At 46.2% G+C, this 24525-nt stretch overlaps 1 protein-coding gene across 1 annotated transcript; it reads right to left on the reverse strand.

Moving 5' to 3' along the window:
* Positions 1-1831: 1831 nt before the first annotated feature.
* LOC115394142 (zinc finger protein 2-like) lies at positions 1832-18033 on the reverse strand (the record flags this gene model as incomplete). Its single annotated transcript, XM_030099366.1, has 4 exons — positions 18008-18033; positions 2724-3702; positions 2245-2639; positions 1832-2160 (listed from the first exon to the last, which is right to left on the reverse strand). Coding segments are annotated over exons 2-4 (1221 nt in total), but the record flags the coding sequence as incomplete, so codon positions are not given.
* Positions 18034-24525: the final 6492 nt, after the last annotated feature.

A 24525-nucleotide genomic window follows, 5' to 3' on the forward strand; every position in this document is an offset into this window, starting at 1 on the left:
GAAGGGAACATTCCAGTGCCTTCAGCACCGCCTCTGGCGGTCAGTAGGGATAAAATAGAACCTCGGATGTAACATCTATCTCATTAAAACCATCTGCATTTCTACAAACTACTATAAACTACTACTATAAAATACTCATTTATTGATGATGTTTTGTTCTGGCGATGGTGTCCAGCATCAGTGCCTCTCATCCAGATTTAGTCTGATCTTCCTGCAGTCTTCTTCCCAGCATCTGGGACAGTAAAGCGTGTAATTTTAAAGGTCTGACCTAAATTAAAAAAGGTCGCATATCTGATGCTGTAGAAGCTGTGAGCGCCCTGGCGCTACAGCTTTAGTCGTTAGAACATTGGCCGGTTGTTATTACAGATCAAATGCCGACGTCTTGGTGATGTCTTGCCAGCTAAGCCTGATTTACGATTCTCCGTCACGGTGATGAAGTATCTACGCCTACGCCGGTCGCTGCGATGCACAAGCATACAAAGGCCTTTAGCAAACGCTCTCCCTGGAACATCTTTGAGATGAAAGTTGGAACATCGGGCCAACGTTGGCGAAACATATGTTTGTTGTCTGGGTTTGCCGGGATCCGTGGTTCTTGTGCTGGACCGTCCAACGGACTGTACTCAACATAGTCCTAAGCTTTACTTCTTGTTGTCTCATGCGAGCTGTTGCCAAAGCTGTCCGTCCCTGGGAGAGGGATCCCTCCATACTGTGGTTCTCCTCAAGATTTCTTCTTTTCCCACTGGGTTTTTGGAGTTTTTTCTTGCCGGATGTGAGGGTCTAAGGCGGTGGTTGCTTCGTTTTGTCTCGTTACTGTGAATTTGGCATTAACATTATGCTTATTCACTGTTTTTATTTTTACCGACCAATGTAACATCTTGAAGCCCTCTGAGGCAACTGTTGTTGTGATACTGGGCTATACAAAAATAGATTGATTGATTGATTTTGCTTCACTGAACACACATCACCAGGGATTCATTTTACTTCATCAATATCCGTGATTACATACACAGTGGGGTAACTGACCTGTAGATATGGGACATATTGCACCGAAATCAGCACACGGGACAACTGTTGTTCATTCTCCATCCATCCAGATGATAAGCCTTCTTTGCTCTGCACCCGCAAAGGGTCCCCGAATGACGCTATTGCAGGGTGCTGCCACCCTGTGTCCATTTGGAGAGCAGCATGTTACTATGCACTTCATCTGTCTCTTTATCATCAACTGGTATAAAGTAAAATGTCAGTGGAACAGGGGGAAAACAACCAAAACCTAATAATCGCTTATTTTGTCAGTATCACATTCACATCAGCATTTTATTTCCATTTCTTGAAAATTCACATTTATTGTTACAGACCACAAAGTTTCCTGAAGCAGGCTAAACAGTGTCTGAATCAGTGATGTTTCCTTCAAACTGAATGATTTCTTGTGATTTGGGGTTAAAGCTGGACTTCCTGGATGACATCTCTTATAGTCTTTTGTGATTTTATCCATTTGTGAGTATTCAGGTGGTGGAGCAATGAATTACAATAAATAAATCTTTTCCCGCATAATTCACAAGAATAAGAATTCTCACCGGTGTGAAGTCTCATGCGGTCCTTCAAATCACACCGTTGACTGAAACTTTTGCCACGTTTCACAAGAATGAGGCTTCTCACCTGTGTGAATTCTCTTGTGGACCAACAAATACCTCTGTTGCGTGAAATTTTTGCCACATGTTTCACAAGAATGAGGCTTCTCACCAGTGTGAGTTCTCTTGTGGATCAACAAAGAACTGTGAAAACTGAAACTTTTGCCACATGTTTCACAAGAATGAGGCTTCTCACCAGTGTGAATTCTCATGTGAACCTTCAAATTACCTTGCCGACTGAAACTTTTGCCACATGCTTCACAAAAATGAGGCTTCTCACCTGTGTGAGTTCTCTTGTGGACCAACAAAGAACTGTGAAAACTGAAACGTTTGCCACATGTTTCACAAGAGTGAGGCTTCTCACCAGTGTGAATTCTCATGTGAACTTTCAAATTATTCGGCTGACTGAAACTTTTGCCACATGCTTCACAAGAATGAGGCTTCTCACCTGTGTGACTTCTCTTGTGAACCAACAATGAACTCCGTTGACTGAATTTTTTTCCACATGCTTCACAAAAATGAGGCTTCTCACCTGTGTGAGTTCTCTTGTGGGCCAACAAAGAACTGTGACAAGTGAAACTTTTGCCACATGTTTCACAAGAATGAGGCTTCTCACCTGTGTGAGTTCTCTTGTGGACCAACAAAGAACTGTGAAAACTGAAACTTTTGCCACATGTTTCACAAGAATGAGGCTTCTCACCAGTGTGAATTCTCATGTGAACCTTCAAATAACTCGGTTGACTGAAACTTTTGCCACATGCTTCACAAGAATACGGCTTCTCACCTGTGTGACTTCTCTTGTGGACCCACAACGAGCTCTGCCGACTGAAACTTTTGCCACATGCTTCACAAAAATGAGGCTTCTCACCTGTATGAATTCTCATGTGAACCTTCAAATCACTTGGTTGACTGAAACTTTTGCCACATGCTTCACAAGAATACGGCTTCTCACCTGTGTGAGTTCTCATGTGAACCGTCAAATTACTGTGTCGACTGAAACTTTTGCCACATGTTTCACAAGAATGAAGGTTCTCACCTGTATGAATTCTCATGTGAACCTTAAAATCACTTAGTGTACTGAAACTTTTGCCACATGCTTCACAAGAATGAGGCTTCTCACCTGTGTGACTTCTCTTGTGGATCAACAAACGACTCTGCTGAATGAAACTTTTGCCACATGTTTCACAGGAATACGGTTTGTCACCTGTGTGAGTTCTCATGTGAACCGTCAAATTACTGTGTTGACTGAAACTTTTGCCACATGTTTCACAAGAATACGGCTTCTCACCTGTGTGAGTTCTCAAGTGAACCTTCAAATCATTCTGCCGACTGAAATGTTTGCCACATGTTTCACAAGAATAAGGCTTCTCACCTGTGTGAGTTCTCTTGTGAACCAACAAACAACTCTGTTGACTGAAACTTTTGCCACATGTTTCACAAAGTATCTTCTCATCAGTGACCATTCTGACCTTCTGACATAATTGATGTTTTTTATGGTCAGTTTTCTCACACATTTCTTCACAAAGAAGCTTTTCACATTCATCCTGCTTCTCTGAAACATGAAAGTTGTTCACACTGTTTCTATGAAACATCTTGAGTTTTTTCAGCTTTGCATTTCCAGTTGATTCTGAGTCAATGTGTCTTTTCACATGGTGGACTTCAGAGTCCTGAGAGAGGAACTGCTCAGTCTCCGGTACTTCTGCTTCACTCAGGTCACTTTGATCCTCAACAGAAGTAACCTGAAAGGTTTCACTTTCAAACTTCAGAGTAAACTGTTCTTCCTTCTGTCTGATACTGAGTTCTTTGTGTCCCTCAATCTGTGAAGATTCTGGTTCCTCCTGCTCCTCCTTAAACTGACCAAGTCCTAGTTCTTCTTCTTCTTCTTTGATGTGTGGAGGTTCTGGTTCTTCTTCTTCTTTGATGTGTAGAGGTTCTGGTTCTTCTTCTTGTTTGATGTGCAGCGGTTGTGGTTCTTCTTTTATCTGTGGAGGTTCTGGTTCATCCTGCTCTTGACAGTAGTTTGTTTCCTGTTTAAAGACCTGCTCCACTCTGCAGTCATGGTCCTGTTGGAGCTCTGCAAGGAAACAAATGCAGAAGATAAAAGATTAGCAACATTATCTCAACAGCTCCAAATAAAAAAAAGTGTTACTCCAGCAGTCAATCTGAAAACTTTCATTTAAAATTCAAAAACACGGTACAGTCCCACTGATACTAGGGATGCACATTTAATTTTTTTTTTTTTTTTTAATGACCGATAACCAACGCCCTTGAACCGGTTAATAACCACCCGTCAAATAAGGGACCAGAGGAATCGGAGCGGGATCAGATGGGTGGAGTGGAAATTCTATGACCTCTGCCAAAACATCTATGGACATTCTGCCCTGGCCAACCCTGTGATGCTGTCCGGCTCCATGTTGGCGGCCGCGACCTCCGTGTCATCCTCAGGTTTGAGCAGCCCGGCTGCCAACAACGGAGACGCCGATTCGGAGAGGGACACGGACCTCTCACAGTCTGAGAGGGACACAGAACACACGCAGTCCACCCAGGAAGAGGACACGGCGGGTTCGACGCCAGCAGATACGGCAACACATACAGAAAGTGTGCCCGGGACCTCGAGGGAGGAAACAAGTGGTAAGTTTTAACACCCATTGTTTCCTGAAATGACGATAACAAAAAAAAAAAAGTCTGTGTGTGTACATATGTATTGTTTTTGCCTTGTGATTAGTGTCTTACACGGCTGTTTTTGTTTTTTGCAGGCTCCTCTGTCCCACCCCGGAAACGCCGGAAGACCAGAATCGAACAAGCGTCCACCATGCCAGCTTCTGCCATGGCAGAGATCAGGGAGATGGACCGGGAGGTTGCTGCGCGGGAGGACGTTCGCTTCCAAGCCTTCATGGACAGCCAGAGACAGCCGCTGGAGAGCCAGGAGAGACTTTTGAGGGTGGACAGAGAGAGCAATTGTGCTCTCTTCAGCATGCTTCTGTCCAGACTCCGAGGCCCTGCACCACAGGCTCCCCATCCACAACTGCAAATACCCCAGTATGGGCCGGGTGGACACGAAAACTCCTTTTACCGGGATGGTCCAGCTTGGGCCAGCACACCAACGAAGCCTGATGAGAACCCCACATACAGGCAGCTGTAACTGTAAATGTGTGTGCAGTGCTTTTTTCTCTCTACCTTTTCATTTTATTTCTGGCATATTTTTTTTTCTATGTTTTCAGTTTATTTCAGGTGTATCGACTTGCATGTTGTGCGGTGACTAAAGACACTATAAAACTTTTCAAGACACAAGTTGTTGTGCACCTTCATTTCACAAATCCCAGTAAAACACACAAATACAACATGCATGGTATGAACTATTCTAGGCCCTTTGGACACCCTGTAAACAAATTTCAGTACTTTTCCCTTAGTATTAAGTGTTGTCCTGCACAATAATAGCCCCCTTCTCCTTACTAGACTTTTTCATTATGAAATTACATGGTCATCTGATACAATACTCTTATGGTACACATAGCAGCAATAATCTAGTGACAAACCTGTATGGACAATGGGCTTGTTTATTAGAGGTGTGCTGATACATCGATTATTAGATTAATCGTGATGTGACACATAATGATTCGATTACGATTCATAAATATTTAAAATCGATTATTTTTCATAATAACTAGACGCCAGGAGCACGGACGCCACTTGCGGAACCAAAGTATTGTTCCTGCGCACCACCCGGACATCTGTAGTGACGGACCGGTTAATATGGCGACAGCTAGCTCTTTAGCTACAGTAACAGAGTGTGAGATTCATTCTTCTGGATTAAAAGCTAGTGCTAAATGCCAACGCTGCTTTTGCTAAAGAGAAAATCATTCAAAGTTCTCGTCCACAACATATTCATCCAATAGATATTCGTCCATTTTACGCTACACTGGAACAAAAAGCACCGTGTAGCCTCATGTCGCCCCGGAAACAATGAGCCGTACTGCGCATGGCGCGGCGCCGTAAACAAAGCTTTCAGTTCAGAGGTAAACAAAACAACCAAAACATTTATCTCTGTAATATGCCTGAAAGAAGTCCAGAGGCGTTTGGCAGCGTGACGATGTTTATTCCAAGAGCAGGGATCAGAAACATGCGTTAGCATCGGCAGTCGAAAAAACACGCACACAACAACACTGCAGCTCCCGTAGCTCCCTCTGACGTCCCACTACCGCCTAGACATATAGACATAGATATCTAGATGTAGGTGTCTAGATATGCTGCACGCCAAGTAGTAAATTCAAATTGAACATATATCTGCATATATGACATATCTGCTATTGTTTGCACTTAAAGGGGAACGGTCGTTTTTACAATCTGGACCTAATTTCACATTCGTCACAACAACATTTACTCACCCGTTTGACTTTCGTGTGATTTGCAGTTGGTTCGGAGATAATTAGATGCTCCCATATCCATATAACGGCAGCGGGCGGGGCACCGACATGCAGCCATTACAGACGCTCTTTTCTCTTATGTTTGTTGTGGGGTGGTAGATACATGTAAATTTATTAAGTCAGCATCACTTAGCGCTATTGGGAAGTCTGTAAACCGGCTAGATTGAGCAACTCTCCGGGAACTCTGAAGCGATGATGTCATCACACTGCGCCGTGGCGCACATTCATTCTGTTTGTTTACATGGAAGTAGCGTCTCTGCTCTGCAGTCAGACCACGGCATCTCGATCGGCTTTTTTAGTCAGTCAGAGTTTATTTTCAGCTGGTTGTAACTTTGGTACAATGGTTCCAGTGTGCATATATCCTGGCTGTGAAGGTAAAATGACCAGCTGGACGTCACTGAGCTCACAGGCTCCCACATCGTGACCGGGATTTATTGAAGCTATGGCTAATAGCGCTCAACACGGACCCCAGCATCAAAGTTCCAACTTTACCACATTTGGATTATCGGGTGTGTAGTGCCCACTTCACATCGGAGGACTTCTTCCCAGTTCAGGAAAGAAATGAAGGCCAGAAGATCCAGAGAATGAACCTCAAAAAGAATGCCATTCCAGCGGCCGCAGGAGGAGAGCAGGTCGAGGTAACAAGACGCTAACGCTATTCATTTTTTTCTTTACTAATGTCTAGAGTTGGCTAGAATGTTATAAACTTGTTCCTACTCCTTTTGAGCAACAGTGTACAGAATATTTTGCTGTTTATGTACAACTCTTGTCATTGACAGATATACTTGTATCATCCTTTGTTGTTGCTCAAATGAACTAAACAGTAAACATCCAAGCCTCTAGACATTAGTAAAGAAAAAAATGAATAGCGTTAGCGTCTTGTTACCTCGACCTGCTCTCCTCCTGCAGCCGCTGGAATGGCATTCTTTTTGAGGTTCATTCTCTGGATCTTCTGGCCTTCATTTCTTTCCTGAACTGGGAAGAAGTCCTCCGATGTGAAGTGGGCACTACACACCCGATAATCCAAATGTGGTAAAGTTGGAACTTTGATGCTGGGGTCCGTGTTGAGCGCTATTAGCCATAGCTTCAATAAATCCCGGTCACGATGTGGGAGCCTGTGAGCTCAGTGACGTCCAGCTGGTCATTTTACCTTCACAGCCAGGATATATGCACACTGGAACCATTGTACCAAAGTTACAACCAGCTGAAAATAAACTCTGACTGACTAAAAAAGCCGATCGAGATGCCGTGGTCTGACTGCAGAGCAGAGACGCTACTTCCATGTAAACAAACAGAATGAATGTGCGCCACGGCGCAGTGTGATGACATCATCGCTTCAGAGTTCCCGGAGAGTTGCTCAATCTAGCCGGTTTACAGACTTCCCAATAGCGCTAAGTGATGCTGACTTAATAAATTTACATGTATCTACCACCCCACAACAAACATAAGAGAAAAGAGCGTCTGTAATGGCTGCATGTCGGTGCCCCGCCCGCTGCCGTTATATGGATATGGGAGCATCTAATTATCTCCGAACCAACTGCAAATCACACGAAAGTCAAACGGGTGAGTAAATGTTGTTGTGACGAATGTGAAATTAGGTCCAGATTGTAAAAACGACCATTCCCCTTTAAGGGAGGTAACTGTTGATCTTTTGTCAACAGGGGCAGCCTTTTGTTGTATTGGCTCTTTAGGCCACAGCTACAGGCACAAAGTTTATGCCATGGTTGCTGATGGACCACTTGACATCAATAAAAAATACTTTTTTTGAATTTGTTTGATTACTTTGATTTATGTATACTGAGAAACAGCTGTACATTGTTTCAAAGTATGAAACAATGTACAGCTAACATTAAAATCTGTTCGGATAGTAAAAGGCTACAATCATACAATATTGCACGCCCCAGCTGCCGAACAGGACAAGGGGAAAAAAAAAAGATTTATGTATACCGAGAAACAGCTGTACATTGTTTCAAAGTATGAAGTGGGCACTAAGTGAGGGGGAAAAAAATGCACAAAAAAAATCATGATAATCGTTTTTATCATTAATATCGTGATAATCGTTGAATAATCGAATCGTAGCACCCTGAATCGTAATCGAATCGAATCGTGAGGTGCCTTAGATGGCACACCCCTATTGTTTATACATATGTGTGTGTGTATATATATATATATATATATATATATATATATATATATATATATATATATATATATATATATATATATATACATACATATATACCTCTACAACTGCCACCTTATCGTGGTGGGGGAGTTTGAGAGCCCGCATGATCCCAGGAGCTATGTTGCCGGGGGGCTTTAAGCCCCCCAGTAGGGTCTCCCATGGCAAACAGGTCCTGGGTGACGGGCCAGACTGAGAGCAGTTCAGTAGCCCCTATGCAGAGAAAAATAACAAAGGTCGTTACGTCGCCCGGTATGGCGCAGCCGGGGCCCCACCCTGGAGCCAGGCCTGGGGGTTGGGCTCGTAAGCGAGCGCCTGGTGGCCGGGCCTTTGCCCACGGGGCCCGGCCGGGCTCAACCCGAAGGGACAACGTGGATCTGACCTCCGGTGGGCTCACCACCCACCGAGGGAACCATAGGGGCCGGGTGCAGTGTGGCTTGGGTGGCAGCCGATGGCAGGGTGCCCGGCGACCCAATCCTCAGACACAGAGACGAGCTCTAGGGACATGGAATGTCACCTCGTTGGCAGGGAAGGAGCCCGAGCTTGTGAGGGAGGTTGAGAGGTACCGGCTAAATATAGTCGGGCTCACCTTAACACATTGCCTGGGCTCTGGAACCCAACCTCTGGAGAAGGGCTGGACTCTTCACTTCTCTGGCATTGCCCGCGGTGAGAGGCGGCGGGGTGGTTTGGGTTTGCTTATAGCCCCACAGCTCAGCTGCCATGTGTTGGAGTTCACCCCAGTGAACGAGAGGGTCGCATCCCTGTGCCTTCGGGTTGGGGACAGGCGCCTCACTGTTGTCTCGGCTTACGGGCTGAACAGCAGTGCAGAGTACCCGGCCTTCTTGGAGTGCCTGGGAGGGGCTGGACAGTGCTCTGACTGGGGACTCCATTGTTCTACTGGGGGACTTCAACGCACACGTGGGCAGCGACAGTGAGACCTGGAAGGGGGTGATTGGATCGCATGGCCTCCCCGATCTGAACCGGAGAGGTGTTCCGTTGTTGGACTTCTGTGCTAGTCACAGTTTGTCCATAACAAACACCATGTTCGAGCACAGGGGGGTCCATAAGTGCACTTGGCACCAGGACACCCTAGGTCGGAGGTTGATGATCGACTTTATCGTCGTGTCATCTGACCTGCGGCCGCGTGTTTTGGACACTCGGATGAAGAGAGGAGCAGAGCTGTCGACCGATCACCACCTGGTGGTGAGTTGGATTCGCTGGTGGAGGAGGAAACCGGACAGACTTGGCAGACCCAAACGTGTTGTGAGGGTCTGCTGGGAACGTTTTGTGGAACCCTCTGTCAGCATGGTTTTCAACTCCCACCTCCGGGAGAGCTTCTCTCATGTCCCGAGGGAGGCTGGGGACATTGAGTCCGAGTGGACTGTGGACTACCTCCATTGTTGAAGCAGCTGCCCGGAACTGTGGTCGTAAGGTCTCCGGTGCCTGTCGTGGCGGCAACCCCCGAACCTGGTGGTGGACACCGGAAGTAAGGGCTGCCGTCAAGCTGAAGAAGGAATCCTATCGAGCCTTGTTGGCTCATGGGACTCCCAAAGCAGCTGACAAGTACCGGCAGGCCAAGCGAACTGCAGCCCGAGTGGTTGTGGAGGCAAAAACTCGGGTCTGGGAGGAGTTCGGAAAGGCCATGGAGGAGGACTATCGGTCGGCCTCGAAGAAATTCTGGCAAACCGTCCGGCGCCTCAGGAAGGGAAAGCAGGTCTCCGCCAACACTGTTTACAGTGGAGGGTGGGAGCTGCTGACCTCAACTGGGGATATTGTTGGACGGTGGAAGGAATACTTCGAGGACCTCCTCAATCTCGTCGCCAAGACTTCCATGGAGGAAGCAGAGGCTGAGGTCTCAGAGGTGGACTCGTCCATCACCCAAGCCGAAGTCACCGAGGTGGTTGGTAAGCTCCTCGGTGGCAAGGCACCGGGGGTGAACGAGATTCGCCCTGAGTATCTTAAGTCTATGGATGTGCAGGGACTGTCTTGGTCGACACGTCTCTGCAACATTGCGTGGCAGTCGGGGACGGTGCCTCTGGATTGGCAGACCGGGGTGGTGGTCCCCCTGTTTAAAAAGGGGGACCGGAGGGTGTGCTTCAACTATAGGGGAATCACACTCCTCAGCTTCCCTGGGAAAGTCTATTCCAGGGTACTGGAGAGGAGGATTCGGTCGATATCCGAACCTCGGATTTAGGAGGAACAATGAGGTTTTCGTCCTGGTCGTGGAACAGTGGACCAGCTCTATACCCTCCACAGGGTGCTCGAGGGTTCATGGGAGTTCGCCCAACCAGTCCACATGTGTTTCGTGGACTTGGAGAAGGCGTTTGACTGCGTCCCTCGTGGTGTCTTGTGGGGGGTGCTTCGGGAATACAGAGTCCGGGGCCCTTTGTTAAGGGCCGTCCGGTCTTTGTATGACCGGAGTAGGAGTCTGGTCCGCATTGCCGGCAGTAAGTCGGACTTGTTCCCAGTGCATGTTGGACTCCGGCAGAGCTGCCCTTTGTCACCGGTTCTGTTCATCATTTTTATGGACAGAATTTCTAGGTGCAGCCAAGGGTCGGAGGGGGTCCGGTTCGGGAACCACAGGATTTTATGTCTGCTTTTTGCAGATGATGTTGTCCTGTTGGCTTCATTGAACCCGGACCTACAGCATGCACTGGGGCGGTTCGCAGCCGAGTGTGAAGCGACAGGGATGAGGATCAGCACCTCCAAATCCGAGGCCATGGTCCTCGACCGGAAGAAGGTGGCCTGCCCCCCTCCAGGTCGGTGGAGAGACTCTGGCCAAAGTGGAGGAGTTTAAGTATCTTGGGGTCTTGTTCACAAGTGAGGGACGGATGGAGCGTGAGATTGATAGGCGGATCAGTGCAGCGGCTGCAGTAGCGTTAGGGAGAGTTGTGAGGGAATGCCTCTGTTTCATTTTGGGCTACCGCTATCCCTCGAGCCACCACAGGGAGGCAGGCTTCGGGGTGCCCGTTTCGAAAGGGGCTACCCCGCCGGGCTCCACCCAGGGACCGCCCCCTTCACTTTGGGGCACTTTCGGTTCAGTTCAGGGGAAGGTTACCCGAGACGACCCAAGACGCCGGAGGGGCCACTTTTTTTCCGCTTTGTGGGACTTCTTTTCATATTGGGGCACTTTCTATACATTTCAATGCCGGGACGCCGTAAGGGGTGCTTTCCTTCAATTTAGGGGACTCCTCCTCCCATTCGGGACTCTTTGCATGCCGTTGTCATTTGTCATGGTGACCACTAGTTTGCAGAAAATCATTTATCCTGAAATACAGAGCAATAACCACGAAACAAAGTGGGGGTTTAAAAAAATGTTTTAATAAAGTTTTAAAAAATATTTCTCCGAAGTTCACAATTTGATGAAATTACGTACTAAATTTAACCGCTTGGGCGGCTCTTTAATTAGACATAATTCTATCTTTACGAGACAATGAAAACAAACAGATTCAAAGAAAAAGAAATACAACGCGGGGTTAACATTCACATAAACACTTTTCCAATAGTAAATTATTATTATTTATACTGCTTACTATGCATAAAGTCCCACTGTAGAAGGTGACATGCTTGCCAAGGTTATTTTCCTATTATTTGAATCAATCACCAGCAGATGCTAACTCGAAATGCATAAAGACAGCATCCAACCTGCTGACAAGCCAAAATTCACAGGTACAGGAAACTACGATCACAATCCAATTCTTTTTAAACAGATTTTATTGCAAAAACTGTACTCAAAATACCGGACCAGTGACGAATATGCAGCTACCTCTTCCTCCCATCTGCTGTGCCAGCATGCTATGGTGCTGACTGCCCTCAAAAGGGACTGTGACCGGCCAGTTCAAGGTGGCTCCAGACTACCGTCGGTCCACAAAACATGAATCAGTGTTCCCCGACAACTGCTGGACTAGCGATCAAGGGAAAAACACTTAATTAGCCCGACAGCAGCGTCTCCAGCTCTGTGGCTTTCGCAGTAAAGTGTACGCATCTGACAAACCTCCACTTCCGGGTTCACTCAGTCAAGTTAATATACACTATGGCAGCCAATAACTGAACACAGACACAGAACTTCCTGTCTGTCGCCCTTCAAAATAAAACAAAAATAAAGTACATCAAAACCCATTTCATATATAATACGTCATTCCTCATCTCGTTCAGATGGTAAACATTTTTAATCAAGGAACATAAAGTTTCCCCGACTTTCAAATGTTCAACCGCATGTAGACGTCGATATTGGGTCCTAATTTAGACGTCCAGATCTTCAACGTCATCTAGATGTTGAAATTGGGTAATAATAAGACGTCCAAATACCTCACCTATTTTGGACGTCCAAAATAGGTCTATAATTGGTCTTGGACGGACGGACGCAATATGGACATGATCTGGACGTCCATACGACGTCCAATGTTTAAGGGGTCCACTTGTTATTCTCACGTAAGATATAATCTGGCATCTCCGGAAGTCATGCCAGAACTGGGTTGAATCCTCTTCGGAGCAGTAGCCTCGTTCTTGATCAGCTGATCTGTGTGTATTTCCTTTGCAATCCTGAATAAACTCTCCTTGTGCAGCGTCAACACTTTGACTCATCATCTTTCGCTCTGTATCACCAAAAATTCCACAACAGGTCTCCGGAAATTAGTCATTAGCCGAGTGACGGCAGGAGCTAGAAGTTTGACCAAATACTCAAATAGGGCTGCAACTATTACTCGAGTAACTCGAGTACAAAAAATGATCGAGGCAAATTTTATACCTCGAGGCTTCATTTAATTAACATCACGTGGCGATGAGGTCGGCGAGCACATTTGTGTGTGAGGGAGAGAGAGAGAGAGAGAGAGAGAGAGAGAGAGAGATGTGGTGTGCGTGTGTGTCGCCCGGATTGTTGTGATTGACAGACATCCAAGCGATGCCGGACCGGGTACTGACACCTGTCCCGTCATGAATTTCTGTCCGCTGGGGTCCACGCGGATCGATTTGACCGTGACTGTGTTGCGTGTACATGCCGGTCGTGCCGGTATACACTTGCGTCAGAGCGCCACAGCAAACAAACCATGCAGTAAAGTGACTCTGAAGCCATCAGGCTCTTGCTCCGTCTAAAGAAACCTCCAGAGAATAGAAAACTGGTGGACATAGAGAGCAGTCTCTGTCGGGAGGGACGAGAAGGTCTGCTGATAGAAATGAATGTGAAAGTGTAATCGCTCGGGTGCCACCCCGCGATTCACAAACAGAAAAGGCTAAATAAACTCTCATACTAAATGATAACAGACTAAGAATGTATGTACTTCATTTTCTATAAATAATCTGCAATAAAAGAGCAGATTGTCAAAACGCTCCATTGTTGACCAAAAATTATGTGCTCTATCCTGGACCCACATACGACCAACAGTTGGAGCAACAGTGTCAACAATAGCCATGATAGAGACAATGTAGACCTGCCTCCTCCGTCAGTAGCTTCTGTGCCTCTCTGCCATTTCAGTGACAAATTCCATCTGCCGTCTGGTCATCAGCGCACGGATTTCGTTCAGTCGGCGTCGAGTCTGGACATTTCTTAAGTACGAAAACAGAACAAAACACCGCGTCCGCAGCTTCCATGCCTGGCTCCATTGTTTGCGTCTCTGTGCGCCGTCGCGCTGATGATGTCATCAATGTGGTTACATCATCAGCGCGGGAAAACACCGCCATGCAGCACGCCGGCAGGCACTTAAGACCCGGGTCGGCAGGCAGTGTGAAAGGGGCTCTTGCCGATTGATTAGCGGGTCAACCCGTGTTTTTAAACACGGGTCGACCCGCTAGTTGCAGTGAGAAAGGGGTACGAGAGAGAGAAAAACTCGTGGATAGAGAGAGCAGACTCTGTCGGGAGGGATGAGAAGGTCTGCCGACAGAAGTGAAAGTGCCTAATCGTTCCAGCGCCGCCCCCGCGATTCAGAAACAGAGAAAAAAGACTAAATAAACTTTAATATTAAATGATAACGTACTGACAATGTATGCACTTAATGCGCTAAATCTCGAAATAATCTGTAATAAAGGAGCAGATAAACAGTCTGTAGTGCCGAAGCTGAGCCCAGAATGAGCCCCTGCGGCATGTCTGGAGATAAAAAAAAAAATTCTATGTCACACGGTTTTGTGCCACATGCGTAAATGCGCACAAAGATACACACCCTCCCCTATTGTACAACATGAAGGCAACTGGAATTAATCAGTGACTTAAAGCTCGTGTCCGGAGTTTCCGTTCGTTTCCAATGGATGTATCATTTTTTAACAGAGCTTAAATGTGTTAGTCTGGTTTGATACTTTACTATAATATTAGCATAAAGCAATATAAAAATTTATTTATGAGCCCTGCCTTCGTCTCATAGACCCCCACAGTGTTTCCCCTACCATTATATTAGGGGGGCGCCCCGCCCCCCAACGGCACCCCCCCCCCCCCCCCCTAGAAGGTCAAGTTAAATTAAAATAATTGTTGCTTTTTTTACACGCAAACTTTAGTTTTCCTGCATAAAGGCCGCTCCACGAGACGCGCCACTGCAAGCTAGTGTTTGTGTGTGGTGACTGTCGGGGGGGGGGGCAGTGTGACTGTTTACAAGACGGGGGGGGGGGGGGGGGGAGTAGACACAGTGGAGTGCTGCAGTGAGTGCTGTACGGGGGGAATGCACTGAACGCGGAAGCGCCGCGCACGGAGTTTCTCACCTCCCATATTAACCCATCTGACTGCCCGCACACAACGCGCCGGGGGACGCCGCGTGCGCTGCTAGCCGAACCTGTCCTGCCCCCGAGTAGGAGAGCCTCACCGCGCTCCAGCTGAGCGTCAACAAAAAAAAAAAAACAAAAAAACAAAAACACACACGCGCTTTTAGCGGTGAAACACGGTCCATTCCTCATTATTTGCCATATTGAACTCGGCCGAATTATCAGAAAAATCACGAGGAAAATGCTGGTATGACGTACAAACTGAAATAACAAGCGCAAATATGACGAAAATGAAAATGAAACTTAAATCGTGAGTTATGTCGGTGCAGCGTTTCGGCCAGCTGTTCGTTTTTCAGGCGCTGAAAACACGCAAAATAAAGTACATTTCCCTTCAACACACAATCTGGCTTAATAAAGGTAAGGATGAGGCAAAATTCGGCGTGACTGAATTTAGGCTGTCTTGGAGATAGGATGAAGTTTGAGGAAGTGAGCGCTCATCAGAAACTTCTATTTTTCATCTGCTCTGCTGTTAGTGTGTGTGTGTGTGTGTGTGTGTGTGTGTGTGTGTGTGTGTGTGTGTGTGTGTGTGTGTGTGTGTGTGTGTGTGTATGTGTGTGTGTATGTGTGTGTGTGTTGGGGGGCAATCTTGGTAAAGACTTGGTATTTTAAGCCATTATAAATCATATTTGATGAATTGTAAAATTATTTATGTAACACACACATTCTGAATGGAATCGGCAGACTTCAAATGAGCCATTTTAATCGCGATTAACTCAAGGATTGGGGTGCAATTAATCACGATTAAGAAATGTAATCGTTGCCCAGCTCTAATTAGAAATGAAAAAAGAAGAACATATTATGACTCAAATCCCTTATTTGGAGTTTTTGTATGACGGCAACAACGACCACCGCGAACCCCCCCCCCCCAGGCAGAGGTGAGTTAGCTGCGCAGCAGCCGCCGTGCTTACCTCAGATATATCCACTGTCTGCTGAACATCCACCGTAAACAGCTAAACGTGTAGGATGCTGTAGGACTCGGAGGCTCTCATTTTCACCCTACAGATAATTCGCGTGCACAATTAAAGGGGCGTGGCTTGGTCGCTCATGAAAGCAGAGGGAGGGCGGAACCTCGAGATGTTGGATTAAAAAGAACTCTCTCTTTCAAAACTCTGGACACAAGCTTTAAGGTGCCATCTGCAACGCAGTCATTGATATCTGTAATATAATGCAGGGTTTCCCTCAGTGCTTTATCGGCCTGGCGGGCCGCCAGGCTTTTCTTGCCCCCCCCCGCCAGGCTAAGCGTCGCTGGTTTATTTATTGCAAATGTGTTTTTTTATGCACCAAAACGGCGATACCAAAGACGGTCTCTAGAGCTTTTAATGGCATCTGGTGATATGGTTGCAATGGCGACACCTTATGGCCGATACGTGAACCCATAGGGGGTCAGAGGTGACGTGTATTTTCATCAGAAAGCCGCGGCTCCTTGATGAGGCAGAGCCAGTGCGAGTTAGCATGGATGTTAGCACGTCGTCAGAGCAGCCTTCTGCGAGCCGCAATGGTAAACATCGAACTAGTGGATTTAATCTAAAATGGTTCACGTGTTCTTTCCTCAAAATGATTCACTGTCCAAACGGTGGAACTGCGGTGCTTCTGTTTAATGAACCAGCCACAAACAACATGCTTCATCAGTCTGGAGGATTCCATTCATACACATTCTTCTTCTACTGCTTCACACTGCACTAAACATCTAACAGTAACAATGCGCCCTCTGCTGGACTGAAGGAGGTACTGCTGGACTTATGGATGGGATACAGTCAGGTCGGCACCACTCCAAGTCGGCCCCGGCCAACTCGGCACCGCCCCGGGATACAGTCAAGTTGGCATCAAGCCAAGTCGGCCCCGCCGGGGGGGGGGGGGGGGGGGGGGGGGGGGCTCTCGAGTGGCCGAGTTGGTTGGTGCCGACTTGACTGTAAGCTGCTTACCAACTCGGCCAAAAGCCTCTTTTTTTTTTTATCACGATGGTGGATAATGTTCCTGGGAGCTTCATGTTTGACGTCTGAACCGAGTAGCTTAGCTACGAGTGCACAGCGCTTGGCAGCTGTCTGGTCATGTGACCGGACCCAAGGCATTCTGGGAATCGTAGTGCAGCGATGCCGGCTGCGCTGCGACGATTTGCAGTTTTTTTCGTGCCGGCAGCGCCGCTTCTCCTCACGTAGCAGGCAGGGGACTGGAGGACAAACTGTGTGACTATGGTGACTGACAGGTTAGAGGTGGAGAATGGACCTGGAGCTTCATGGTTGACGTCCTGTTTGAACCGAGTAGCTTAGCTATGAGCGCGTAGCGCGAGCGGCTGTCTGGTCATGTGACCAGATCATGTGACCGGCATGTGATCCACGAACGCTGCCTGATCAAACCAGTCGCCTGCATTATAATTTTATTGTAATGTTCTCCGATTCCCCTCTTTAGCCTCTAAACAGATGCCCGAGCCACCTCAGCTGGCCCCTCTCGATGGGGGGGGCCAGCGGAGGAGGAGAAGCGGCTCTTGAAACTTTTTTTTTTCTTCATAAACACGGTGGGCTTCTTTGGCAGTCCAACCACCAGGCTTAGCAAGTTTTCGGGGGGAAACCCGATAATGCCAACATGCATGAAGACACACGGGCTTTGTGGAGAGCTCCGCTTCAGCTGGAGCTTAAAAAAAAAAAATAAATAAATAACCGATAGTATTAATCGGTCAAAGCTCCTGTCATCAGTTAACGGTCAAACGGTTAACCATGTGCATCCCTAACTGTTACTTATTGATTGTCTTTAGCTGCTGATTGATTACTTTTTTGGATTAACTTTTTTGATTCACTCACCTGCAACATTCTGTTAATTGTTTACCAGTACCTGAGGTGGAGGGACAATGAGACATCCTGCTTTTAAATGTTGCCAGGAAATGCCTCTTCAAACAACATCAACCTCCACAACTTCACTGGGCAGACCAGTGAGGGGAAAAGTAGTCATAGTTCCATCAAGCACGTCTGCTCACAGCACCATAAAGATGGAGAACCTCCAGCAGCCACATTCATGTGTTCATTCACACGTTTCCAAACCTGCTCTGTGTAACTTGATTTGAGGATTCCAGTTGATTTCCAGCATCCTGCGTTGACGACCAATCTCCTCCTCGTACTGAACCACAGTTGGTTGAAACAGGGTGAATATTTCCTCAGCAGCAGCAGTGAGTCTCTGGGTGGTCAAGTCTCTCACAGAGTGGTTGGAGCTCGTCTGCTGGTTACCATTGTGTTGCTGTGGACTCTCTGGAGGGAAACAAGACAAAAGTCACTGATGTGATGGATGTGAAGGTTTTACAGTGATGGGTGGATGAAACAGGACAGGACACACTGAATTCAGAAACATTCAAAAACAGAAAATCTGCTCCTTTCTGTAAAACTGAAAGTACCCGTGGAGTTGAAAGGAAAAATGGGAAAACTGTCTGGATGCAACATTACTTTCTCTGAGCTCTGAAACCTTTGTGGGAAGTTTCCAAAGTGATATGGTTCAGACTTTTTTCCGAGCAACATTTGAACGCATCATTACTCGAAACGATTTACTGAAATGTCTGTTTTATAAACATTAACCGTTAAATCTACACAAACGAGTGTGAGCTCAGATTGAGTGTAAATAAATCACTTCCTCAGTTTGCAAACAGCTCAAACACCGTTTCCTCTGTTTCTGATACAGAAGCTGTTTAATACTGAAGGTTTCTGTTACTTCACTGTGAACAAGAACTGCAGCTGCAGCCTCGTTTCTGTCTGCCAGCTTTAAAATAAATGTAAAGATCCTCCAGCAGTCACATTCATGTGTTCATTCTCACGTCTCAATACCTGTTCTGTGGAAGCTGATTTGAGATTTCCAGTTGATTTCCAGAAGTTTTCTCTGTCGATAAATCTCCTCCTCGAACTGGACGATAGTTTGTTGAAACACGGTGAATATTTCTCCAGCAGCAGCAGTTAGTCGCTGCTTGATAAACTCTCTCAAAGCCTGAACTGAACTCATTGTTGCTGCAGGAGATGAAATATTTCCTCTCAGAGACAAAGCAACACAGCCGCCATGACGACTTCTTCTTCTTCTTCTTCTTCTTCTTCTTCTTCAGTGAGATTTCCGGCAGTGTAGACGGTATTTGCGTATTACTGCCCCTCACAGTTCAGAACAGGATAGTACTCCTTAGAATTCTCTCATATCCCCTGATCGAGGCCAGTGGAGTGAAGAAAAGCCAACACTCTTCTCTCCACAGGTCGACTCTCCTTCCCTCGACTGAACAGAGTTTTATAATTCAATGTGGAGATTCCGAAGCCTTCCAGTTCTTCGGCCAGCTGAGCTCTCTCTGCCCTATATTTCTCTCATTCAAAGAGGACATGTACCACAGTCTCTTCTGTTCCACACTCACACAGCGCATGCGGATGCTTCCTGAATATTTTCAGGCAGCTGGCCAGACCACAGTGTCCAAATCTCAGTCGGGTAAGTTTGACTGTGTCTCTCCTGTCATTCCACATATACACACTCTTTTTTTGACAGATGGTTGTGCTAAGAAATACAGCCTCCCTCTCACTTCATTGCTCCATTCTTCCTGCCACTGTTTTTCGAGCCCCTCCGTTATGGCACTATAAAACTCTGGTTTGCCTAAAGGCATTTTAACGTTTACATTATCTCTCCTGAGCGTGTACTTTGCGAGCCTGTCAGCCACTTCGTTCCCCTCTACCCCTGAATGCGCTGGGACCCAAAGGAACGCTGCATCACACCCCCCTTTTTCCACCCTGAGCAGGCTTATCCAAACTTCATTTATGAGGTCAGCCCTGGCTTGAGATGTTCTGTTCCTCAAGGCCATCAAGGCAGCAGCTGAATCAGAGCAAATTACGACTCTGTCTGGTTTGACTTGCTCAACCCACCATAGTGACCAAGTTATTGCCATTATTTCAGAGGCAAACACAGATGTCCCATTTGTCACACGTAAACCTTGATGAACTTGAGGGCCCACCACATATATTCCACACCCAGTTCTTTGACTGTCTGGGTCCCTAGAACCATCTGTAAAGATTTGCAAATGTGCCCCACATGTATTGCTTAGGTAGCTTTCTGCCTGTGAGCTAGTGATGCCTTCCTTCTGCTTCCAGTCTAACGGTGTGTTTCCACCGGATGCGTTTAACGCGAATGCATTCGTGCGACAAATGACACCGCGCCGCGCTAGACACCCGAGTTTTATCGCTGGTGTGTGAATTGATTTGCATGACGTGTCACGCTGGTACAAATATGCAACACAGAACATCCTGCAGAAACATCACTGCCCTCCTCATCACCGTCTCCTGCACAGCAGCAGTGGGCAGGATTCTTCTGATGTTTGTCCCACAGTCCTGTGTGCACCCGGCTGTCCGTCTGTGTGTGTGTGTGTTCCATTGCTAAAACCTCTGATAAAGCGGTCAATACGGTGTTTCAAATTAACTTGTGTCCTTGTTAACTGGTGACTGACTTCCTTTAGCATTTCCTGTTGCTGCTGCTGCTACTGGCAGCAGATGTTGAAATTAGACTCATAAAAGGTCTGACAGACATGGCTTTTTGTTTGGTTGTTAACATCTATCAGCAACAAGGGACGTGAAAGAACCCCAGTCGCCAATTAATAGGGAAACCAGTTATTCCAAAACACCGGCTCCGCTCAGGGTTCTACACACTTCTCCTCCGCTAGTTAGCTGCTGCGTTCAGGTGACTGGAGCGAGCTGCGGAAAACTGAAACTCGGTCGTTCACATGAAGGCAACGGTGACAGCTGGACTCGGAGACACTCAGGAGACACGAGAAGGAAGCGTGGACAATTTGCACAAAGGAACGGCTCTCAGACAGCTATGAACCGGCTCTCGTCGTTCACTTAAAAGAACCGTTGGGGCGAACGGCTCGTTCATTGAACGTCACAGCACTACTGCAGGAGCTGTGCCTGGATGACGGCTGGTTCCAGCGCTACTTCAGGCTGACACTGTGTTTCCATCAGAAGCGGTGAACAAATGAGATCGCGCAAGCAAGCTCGCCGCTCGCCTTGGCATCATGCCGACTGTTCTGTTGGTCGGATCACTGTATGCCCTACGTCAGCACGTCCGTGAAGACCTCCACGCTGATAGGCTGTCCTGACGTGAATTCACTTGAAAAGTTCAATTATTTCAACTGGAGCAACAAGCGTAGAGAGCGATGAAGCAGCGGGCTTCAGGCGGCGAGCGGTGGGCGATGGCGACTGGCAATGCAAGTTGACGTGTGCGCGGATTTTTCGCTGGAAACGCTCACCGCCGGCCGCCCGCCACATCATCGCTTGCCGTCCGTCGCCCGCCGCTCAAGATTGAGCGACAATCGCCTCATTACATTGACTTTGTATGTAATTTCATCACACGAAAATTTCGCGTCGCGTCCGGTGGAAATACACTGTAACAGTGTTAAGTCTACAATAGGCCCTGGGAGCAGCCACATTGGCAAAACTGACCAGAATGAATGTATCAGGCCTTAGTCTTTGTCTAGTCCCACTCTCCCAGCCAATTCTCCAGCTCCAGATAGGAAGTTTCCTTTTTTCATCCCCACAAAAAACTCCCAATTTTCATTTTTTAGGCACTTGGCTGAGAGACTCAGGCTACTACCATTTAGTTTTGCCCAATAATGCAATCCTAATTTGCTGCGCCTAATTCTGAGTGGCCACTCCCATTTCAACTAGCAGAGCAGGAATGGGCATTTTACAAAAAGCCCCATAGCGTGTTCTTAAAGCCCTCGCTTGGACGACATCTAGTTTGTCCTAGCGGACTTTGCGGCAGACCCATAAACAAAGCTCCCATAGTCTATTGTTGACCATATATCATGGTTTTCCATATATCATGAGCATAGTCCCCCTCTCTGTTCCCCATTCACTACCAGCCAGACACCGAAGGATGTTTATCACCTTTTCACATCTACTCTGAACCTTTCCTATGTGGATTTTCCAGGTGAGTCTTTCATCTAGCCACAGTCCCAGGAACTTGAATTCTTTAACCCGCTCTAAATTGTATGGGGCCATACAATTTTTGTTGTGTTTGTGGGATTTCCTTTTTAAAACCAAACACCATGAAATTGCTTTTAGTTACAGATATTTTAAAACTCCACTTATTTGCCCATTCCTCTATTGCTTTTAACCCTTCCTGCACTTTCTTGAATAAAAACTTTACATTCCTGCCTCTCTTCCATATTGCCCCATCATCTGCAAAAAGTGACCTCCTGAACCCTTACCCCACATTTTTAAATATATCATTAATCATGACGTTGAAGAGGACTGGACTGTTAACTAACCCCTGTGGGGTGCCATTCTTAGGGTGACCACCTCCAGAAAGACAAAAAGTGGGACACCTGGCGTGTTTTGGAGGGACAAGGTGGGATGGACACAACCATCTGTAAACCCTGACCATACACTTCACAGTTTAGACCACAAGACCAGTAAAACAAAATATTTAATATGTAGCCTATATATTTTGAGGAAATATCACACAGAATTAAGTAACAAATGTGTTTTACTTACTTAAGTAAAACATATATTGACACATTAACATTAATAATCCATCTCAAAGCACTGAAAAGGCTGAACATAAAGCCTTTCAAGTATACAGGACAATAACCAACAGGCCTATATGTGCTTCCAACATACCCCATACTGACAGAATTCAACTGGCGCACTGTGTGGAAATCTTGACTTAAATAAAATACCAGTGGAAAAAAAAAAATATGTACATATATATATATATATATATATATATATATATATATATATATATATATATATATATATATATATATGGATAACTGGCTTGTGGCGGCCAAGCGTTCATAGCGATGTCGCTTTTTGATCCTTCGATGTCGGCTCTTCCTATCATTGTGAAGCAGAATTCACCAAGCGTTGGATTGTTCACCCACTAATAGGGAACGTGAGCTGGGCTTAGACCGTCGTGAGACAGGTTAGTTTTACCCTCCTGATGATGTGTTGTTGCAATAGTAACACATATATATGTGTGTGTGTGTGTGTATATATATATATATATATATATATATATATATATATATATATATATATATATATATATATATATATATATATATATATATCTCAACATAAAATCTCATGGTTTTGCATAGCCATGTTTAACCGTAATGTACAAGGTAGAAGAAACAGTCTGTCTTTTCTCTCAGTAGGTCAGCTTCTTGCAGCACTGTGGAGAGGCTCAGGGCACATTTCTGAAACACAGAAGGAAAAACAGCCAACAAATATTAGCATCATTAGATACATACACAATAAGACATGATTATTTGACCATTGACTCTCACCTTAGTTTTTCTTGAATTTTTTCTTCTTTTCTTCTTTTTACTGTTCAGCACTTTGCATTTTTTTTTATAAATATGAAAAAGTGCTCTGCAAATAAAGTTTGATTTGATTTGAATTTATACTTTTTGCTTGACCTTACAGCCTCCAGTAAGGTCCTCTCTTTCACTGCAGAGGCTCAATAAAAACGACTCCTTTGACCCCCTCACTTCTGTTTAGTATGGATGCTTCCACACTTAGCCCCGCTATCCTTTAAAACATGCCCGCTTTCTTTTGTGCATCTACATCTTTACATGTCACCATAACAGTCGTTATTGTCGTTGTTGTTGCTTCAGTCTTCTGTGGGTATCTCGTACAGTTCCAAACCGTTGACAATTGCTTTTTTTCCAAGATAATGGCTCCTGGCTTCTTTATTAAGTGTAAGTCCACAAATATCTGACCCTTTTTGGTATTTCAGCATTTTTTTCTTACTTTCTGCAGCTCTACTCGTATGTCCTTTCCTGCTCACGTCTAGATTTTTTTTGGTGATTGTTTACATTCGTGAGCTCTCAACATGTCCGCCACTCCTAGGGTTGCCAACTCCCAGAGATTGAAATAAGGAACGCCTCTCGCAGGCAGCTGAAAAAAACTGTGTTTTTGGGGGGTGAAAAACGCATATACAAGGGGGTACCCAAAAATTCCCGGAATGTGGTCATAAAATACTAATAATAATGAGTTTCGACTTCTGGCCGTCAGATGTGCTACAGGTAAGCCTCGTGCATATCTGTGAAAAAGCTGAGCTCCCAGAGTGACACTGACGCCTGTCAGGCGCTATTTATAGTAAGAGTGCAGCGGCGGTCTGCGCTTTTTCCAAAATGGCGACATTAACCGGAAAGCCAGAGCAGCACGCAAACATTAAATTCTGCTTTTTGCTGGGAAAAAACAGCAGCAGAAACACTCACCTTGTTGCAGCAAGCCTACAAGGACGATGCTCTGGGGAAGACTCAGGTCCATGAGTGGTTCGGGCGGTTTAAGAAGGGCCAGATGTCAGTGCGTCAGGTCCGCTCAGCAGTGAAAACAATGCTGAGCTGCTTTTTCGCTGTCCAGGGTATCGTCCACAGCAAATTTGTCCCTCCAGGTCAGACTGTAAATCAGGACTACTACATCGAAATCCTCAGACGGCTCCGTGAGGATGTGAGGAGGAAGCGGCCCGCGTAGTGGCGGAGTGGAGCCCGGTTGATCCACCACCACAGAGCACCAGCGGACACGGCGCTGCGCGTCACGCA

This window comes from Salarias fasciatus, chromosome 9 (genome assembly GCF_902148845.1).
Source record: "Salarias fasciatus chromosome 9, fSalaFa1.1, whole genome shotgun sequence".
In the NCBI taxonomy this organism is placed as follows: Eukaryota; Metazoa; Chordata; class Actinopteri; order Blenniiformes; family Blenniidae; genus Salarias; species Salarias fasciatus.